At 48.3% G+C, this 6743-nt stretch overlaps 1 protein-coding gene across 3 annotated transcripts; it reads right to left on the bottom strand.

Annotated features, from left to right (window-relative positions):
* Window positions 1-1426: 1426 nt before the first annotated feature.
* On the bottom strand, window positions 1427-5962 carry GOT1L1 (glutamic-oxaloacetic transaminase 1 like 1). 3 transcript variants are annotated; one of them, XM_077769546.1, is made up of 9 exons: window positions 5755-5962; window positions 4918-5099; window positions 4095-4206; window positions 3740-3849; window positions 3432-3524; window positions 3186-3336; window positions 2527-2692; window positions 1872-2014; window positions 1427-1615 (listed from the first exon to the last, which is right to left on the bottom strand). In XM_077769546.1, exons 1-9 carry the CDS (start codon window positions 5867-5869, stop codon window positions 1467-1469), a joined length of 1221 nt encoding a protein of 406 aa, XP_077625672.1. In that variant the 5' UTR covers window positions 5870-5962; the 3' UTR covers window positions 1427-1466. The 3 variants fall into 3 exon arrangements, with proteins under 3 accessions (XP_077625672.1, XP_077625673.1, XP_077625674.1); XM_077769547.1 differs by having other exon boundaries at window positions 3432-3521; XM_077769548.1 differs by having other exon boundaries at window positions 4918-5219; window positions 5755-5782.
* Window positions 5963-6743: the final 781 nt, after the last annotated feature.

Here is a 6743-nt window from a genome sequence, read left to right as displayed (position 1 = left end):
AAACATTAAAAACTAAAAAAAAAAAAAAGAGTAATGATCAGGCATCTGAAACTAAACAAGAGGTGATCAAGACAGAAACAAGTTTCAAGGAAGGCTTAAATGAATATTGGATGCGAAATTTTTTTTTAATATATTTATTTATTTCTAGGAGAGGGAGAGACAGCGTGAGCAGGGGAGGGTCAGAGAGAGGGAGACATAGACTCTGAAACAGGCTCCAGGCTCTGAGCTGGCAGTCAGCACAGAGCCCGATACGGGGCTCAAACCCACGAACCGCGAGATCATGACCTAAGCGAAAGTCGGATGCTTAACCGAATAAGCCACCCAGGCGCCCCTTGGATGTGAAATTTTTAAATGGGGACCTGAAGTCAACTAGAAACAGAGTGTGAGAGGACAATCATTCCTCCCTCAAACCCTGCCAGAATCCTGGCTGGGGGCATTAGAAACCCTTCTATCTCATGTAAGCCGCTAGTGGAAAAGGTCACAGGCAGTGGTTTCGCTCTGCTAGTTTAATGCTTTCTAACCTATATAACCTGAAAGTCACTAGTATTATTTTATTAGGCTCAGAATGTTGGGGATAACTTGCTTGAATAAATTGTATCTAACACACTTTTGATAATGATTAAAATGTATGCACTGAGGGTTCATTCTTCTAGAGTTCTTCTGACATTGAGGCTAGAAGCCCTTAGAAGCTAAGGACAAAAGGAATCTTGAGAAGAACCTGCAGCGGCGCCCAGGTGGGTGAGTCGATCAAGTGACCAATTCTTGATTTCAGCTCGGGTCATGAGCCCAGGATCATGGGAATGAGCCCCACAATGGGCTCCACACTGAACTTGGTAACTGCTTAAGATTCTCTCTCTCCCTTTGCCCCTCTCCCCTGCTTGTGCTCTCTCTCTCTCAAATTAAAAAAAAAAAAAAAAAAAAAAGGCACCTGTGTGGCTCTGGAGAAAGGGGACTGGATAGTACCTGGTTTTTTGCCGTCCCTTTGCTTTCCCTTTGTTGCCCAAATGTTCGTGACCCCTCAAAATTCACATGTTGAAACCTAATCTCCAACGTGGTGGTTTTTGGATGTCATTAGGTCATAGAGACAGAGCCCTCACAAATGGGATTAGTGCCCCTATAAAAGCAACCCAAGGGAAATCTCCTGCTTATTCCACCATGTGGCCTTCACCAGACACCAAATTTGTTGGTATTTTGGTATAACAACTCAAACAAAGACACCACCAAATCAGGGCCTTTATATAGTAGGTGTTTAATAAATAGGAGACAGTCAATGAAGATAGACATTCCCTTCTTCTCTGGGCCTTTGTCTCCACCCCTTGCTGATTCCAGACCAAAGCTTCCTAAACAGATGGAAAGAGAGAGTGCTTTGCAGAGAAATGAATTGCAGCAATGAATAATCAGCACAGAATTTTTGTAAAGACCAAGGCTTTTTATTCTGACCAGGAGACCTTGACTGTCTGAAGACATTACTGTGAACCCTTGGTGGAGAGGACAGCCTCATTGATGCTCTGAGTGATGTAATCTATGTTGCAGGCATTGATACAGGTGAAGTTGATCCAACCATTCTTGGGGATGTAGATATGCTTCTCCTTGACCAGGTATTCCACCTGCTCGGCTGGTGATGATCACAGGGTCTGAGATACGAGGTTGGCCACCTCTAACTCCCCTCCAGCCCAGAGTGGATTACGGGGGATAGAGAGTGTCAGTATTTCTGGCGATCCAGAAAGGTCTTTAAAGCAGCTCTACTTCCCTCAGGAAAGAGTCAGACTCTGAGGTGATGCTAGGGACTGGTCACCTAGTCAGTGAAGTTTAATGCTCAAGTACAATCCCAAGGTCAGAAACGGGGGAGCTGCCCCCTCTTAGACACTTACAATTGAGTCCAAGATAGCTATTGGGCCCCTTCTGATCCGTGATGTGATCCCAGGAGCCAGGGGTTCCCAGGAGCCGGAGCTTCTCCTTCACCTTTTCCTTGACCAGCATGACGTCCTCTACAAGTACTTTCAGGCTATTCTTCCTGCAAAAGAAAAGACAGCAAGAAATTAAAGAAGGAGCCCNNCCAGCTCTCAACTCCTTCTTGCCTTTCTACTCTTCTTCCCTTCATAGGCCCCAGCCAGAGTGCCTGAGGACACACTAGGGGAGCCTGGGATCTGGGATGATCATAAATAGGAGGGGAGTTTCAGCCCATATTAATTAAAGCAAGCCAAGCAGGCTTGTAGGCAGATTTTGCCAGAGTGGCAAAGCCTTGATGCTGCCTAATCTCCTCCTGCAATCTGAGAGAGTTCAAATAATTCATTGGACCGTGTCCAAAAAGAATGTCCTCTTACCACCACCCCCCCCCCCCCACCAAGGTAAGGCAACTTTTGGCATGGCCTCTACCGTTAGCACACAGTGAGTGGTCAGCAAATGTGGATGAATGAATGGAGTCAACATGGTAACTGGGCGGGAAGAATCCTGTGAATCGGCAGGTCTACGGGTATGTCTAGAGGCTCTGCCATCGCCCTTCCTGCTGCCACCCTCTGCCCTTACCATTCTCCATGAAGAGCAGGGTTACAGAGGATGGAGGCGATAATGCGGGCACCCGTGCCAGGAGGGTTCAGCCACAGGGCCTGGGTGAGTGTCATCAGCTGGGAGAGGACACACAGCAGGAGCTGGTTGTTGAGCGCCACCACGACCAAGACCCCCACGCCTTCATCTGTGGCATTGGAACAGACAGCCCTCAGTCTCCCCCTCCATTGCTTTATGACTCTACCTCCAACCTTGTAGAAGACAGGTTTGGAACACAGGGCCCTCCTCCTGGTACCCCGGCCAAGCAGCTATCCAGGCCCCAGGAAGTTGCCAGAGGCTCTTCTCCAGAAAAAGTAGCCATAAGTAAGCATCTCAAAGATGGGAGGCACTTGAAAGATCACTAGGTCCTACCCCTTCATCTTACAGCTGAGGAAACAGAGGCCCAAAGGGGCAAAATGATTGAACTAGAGTCAGTTTCGGTGGCTAGTTTTAGGAGCTGATGGAGACAATATCAAAGAACCTGACTTGTAGCTCAGTGTTCTTCCCTTCTGCCTCTAGTGCTCTCTCTGGAGGCCTTGGCTCTCTCCAGAGGGTAGGAGATGCCAAACACGTTGTTAGTGCCATGACTGTGGCACCATTTCAGCACTAGGCCTGCCCTTGCCCTTCTGCCCACACCATACCATAGATGCCAAAAGTCTTGGACAGAGACTGGCTGCAGAAGAACTCAAAGCCTTGAGACACAAAGTATTGTAAGAATCTAGTATCTTCTTCCAGGTCCCCAGTGGATAAGCCTTGATAGGGAATGTCAAAAAATGGGAATATCTGCTTCTTCTGTAGGAGAAAGGAGAACAGGAAAAGGATGAGATTGGTGGAGGAGATGGTCTCTGGTGAGAGGGAGGAAAGTGCCAGCTGGATATCGGCCTCACCTTCATGGTGGCCATCAACCTTGTCCACTGACTTTGGGTCAACTTGCAGTCACCAATGGTTCCGATCACAAAGATACAGCCAGGTGGGGCCTGCTGCAGGCAGACATGGTCTCATCAGGCACTTACCCTACCAAGTGAGAGTGGGACCAGGGCCCATGGAGGAGAAGTGATCCTCCCTATTGGCTCCTAAGGGCTAGGCAAATCCAACCCTAGAAAAGGTCTTTCATGATGACAGGGTTGGAGGGGAGGAAAGGAAAATAAAACTGTAATCAGATCTGGGGAGAAGTTTCTGAGCAGGGCCCCTCTACCTCCACCACATTGAGAAGCACGTTGGGGTCCATGCACAGCTTCTTGGAGTCCCAGAAGGAGTATTCAGAAACTTTAAAGCCTATGTCCTGGAAGACGAGTCCATATGGCTCTGTGGGAACAAAGCCCCCCTCCAATTGGTACAGAAAAAATAAAGGCAGACGTGCCAGAGAATGGGCCTCAATGTCAATGGGTGAAGGTGGGACAGTAACAGGGAAAGGATGAACATCCTTGGCTCGTCCACCATTTTGCTCATGACTGAGAGTGAGAAGGACAGCAGTGAAGATTGCAAATGGGGTGGGAATCAGGAACAGGAGAGACGAACCTTCTGCCACCCTCCCTTTGCATAATACTCACCTTTTTTGGAAGAAATAATGTAAACTATTTGAGAATCTTGACGCCAAATTTTGAGGAACTGGGCCCCAAGTTGGAAGGCACCATTGTCACCAACAGTGTGCACACCCCCTACCTGCCAGCAGAAAATAAACAGAAATAATTCTTGAGGGGCACCTGAGTGGCTCAGTTAGTTAAGCGTCTGGCTCTTGACTTTGACTCAGGTCATGATCGCACCATTCGTGGGTTTGAGTCCTGGGTTGGACTCCACACTGACAGCGTGGAGCCTGCTTGGGATTCTCTCTCTCCCTTCCTCTCTCTCTCTCTCTGCCCCTCCCCTCATTCTCTCTCTGTCTCAAAATAAATAAACTTTGAAAAAAGAATGAACTCCTTAAAAAAGAATAATAGCGATACTAGTGTTATCTCAGATTCAGACTATTTCTTTTTTTTTCTATGTTTATTTATTTATTTTGAGAGAGAGAGAGAGAGAGCGCCCCAAACAGGCTCCACACTGTCAGTTCGGAGCTCCATGTGGGACTCTATCCCATGAACTGTGAGATCATGACCAGAGCCAAAATCAAGTGTCAGACGTTTAGCCAACTGAATCACCCAGGGCCCCATGACTATTTCTTTCTTGAAAGAGCTTGTCCATGAGCAGTGTGGGCCAGCGCAAGAGCAGTGGCTTCAGGTTCTGATCCTGGCTCTGCCCTTCATGGACTAAGTCTCTGGACTGAGTCTCAGGAGTGTCCCTGTCTATGCCAAGGAGCCCTGCAAGGTCCCTTTCAGGTTTAAGACTGGGCAACGCTCCCTGTATCTGGGTGAATAAACAAAGGGCCCTTCATCTCACCCTGTTCTCCACAATGACTTGGTTGTGCTTTCCGAAGAGTAGCTTCAAGGAGGCCTGGATGAACGACGTCATGCCCATCACCGGCATGTACTCATAGTTGAGAGAGGGATCCTGTGCAATCTGCAGTCGGATCTTGTGCACCACGGAAGAAACCCAGGGCTGGCCTTCGTTAGTCATGCAGACTGTGAGGGAAGCCACAGACGGAGCTCTGCTACCCCGCCTCAGGGCCTTCGAGTCTGGGCTCTGCAGACGCCCACAAACAGTTCATCTGGCCTGGCTTCCTTGGGGCTTTGGAAAGTTGCCTAGGAAAAGACAACTGTCTTTTTTTTTTTTTTTTCTTCTCCTTTATAAAAACAACGTGCTGTCAGTGAATGTATAATTTTTGTCTTTTTAAAGACAACTGAACCCTATGCCATTTTTAAAAAACTTATGCCACTTTCTTTAAAGTTTTTGTTTATTTATTTTGAGAGAGACAGAGATGGGGAAGGGCAGAGAGAGAGAGAGAGAGAGAATCCCAAGCAGGCTCCATGCTGTCAGGGCTCAAATTCACAGACTGTGAGATCATGACCTGAGCTGAAATCAGGAGTTGGAGGCTTACCCGACGGAGCCATCCAGGCGCTCCTAAACCTACATCATCTAAAGGGCAAAAATGACGAACCACGCAGGAGCCATAGATACACAAGGCTAAACAAAGGTGACCCTGACTTTGTCAAGGTTGTCACATTGGCAAGGGCTGGCTGTATTTCACAAGAGTCCATTTTGGGGACCATTCATAGTTCAGGAACAGAAAAGGAGAGGGGAGCAGGGAGAGGCTGATGAAAATCCACGAGCATCTACCTTTATAGGCCAGGAACATCTTGTTAAGATAATCATCTTGCTTGTAGGTCTTTAATAAGCTGCCCTCTAGCTTCTGGGCGAGGGGCACATCCAAGAACACTGAAAGGGTGGGCATCCCTGTGGTACAAGTACAGCCAAGCCTCTGCTGTCCCCTGTTCTTGGCCCAAAGCCTTCCCCCACACCTGGCCCAGTCAGGCCTGCCTCTTTCCAGAACCGTCACAGCTCCAACACAGAGGCTCTGGACAGCTGGTTACCAGAGCAACAGAACCCTCCAAGTCCCGGTCTCTGAGGTGGTGATCCCCAAAGGCAGTTCCATCTTCCAAAGGAAGATTCCATGGCAGTTGAGGACCATCCCCTGAAAAAGTGGGCAGAGAGCGAGGGGCGGGGGGTGGCGGGAGGAGCTGGAATTCCCAGGTACCTCTCTCTAACTTACTGCCTTCTCTTCCCCAGTTGCCCAATCCAAAATAATAAGGCAGCCCCTTGGAAGAAAGGGCAAGGCAGGAGGCCCATGGGTCAGGTGAGGGCTTCTCTTCAGAAGTGAAAACCTCGGGGGCGCCTGGGTGTCTCAGTCGGTTAAGCGTCCGACTTTGGCTCAGGTCATGATCTCACATTTCGTGGGTTCGAGCCCCGCGTCTGGCTCTGTGCTGACAGCTCAGAGCCTGGAGCCTTTTTCGGATTCTGTGTCTCCCTCTCTCTCCACCCCTCCCCTGCTCATTCTCTCTCTTTCTCTCTCTCTCTCTCAGAAATAAATTTTTAAAAACTTTTTAAAAAGAAGTGAAAACCTCAGACCCAGCCGTGATGCAAGGTGAGGGATACAGTTAGAAAGCTTCTACTTTCATTTTGCTAAGGGTCCCAGATTTTAACAGGAATAGAAAGAGAGCACTGTTTGCTTCCATAATTATTTTAAATAAAGAAGGCTATGTTTAGAAGCAGCATAATATGAGACACCCGTGTGGCTCAGCTAGTTAAGCAATCAACTCTTCATTTCG

The sequence above is a fragment of the Crocuta crocuta genome, unplaced genomic scaffold (genome assembly GCF_008692635.1).
Source record: "Crocuta crocuta isolate KB4526 unplaced genomic scaffold, BGI_CrCroc_1.0 scaffold698, whole genome shotgun sequence".
Classification (NCBI taxonomy): Eukaryota; Metazoa; Chordata; class Mammalia; order Carnivora; family Hyaenidae; genus Crocuta; species Crocuta crocuta.
Note: the sequence above shows the minus strand (reverse complement) of the source record. Positions and strands in the feature narration are given on the sequence as shown.

What these genes read in the sequence shown, in the direction of transcription:
- GOT1L1 (XM_077769546.1), bottom strand. Translation starts at nt 5,869, where the DNA reads ATGCCCACCCTTTCAGTGTTCTTGGATGTGCCCCTCGCCCAGAAGCTA. An exon ending in GATGTTCCTGGCCTATAAAG is followed by an intron (nt 5,100 to 5,754) that starts GTAGATGCTCGT and finishes CTTCCCTCACAG; the next exon opens with TCTGCATGACTAACGAAGGC. An exon ending in GGTTGATGGCCACCATGAAG is followed by an intron (nt 3,337 to 3,431) that starts GTGAGGCCGATA and finishes TTTCTCCTACAG; the next exon opens with AAGAAGCAGATATTCCCATT.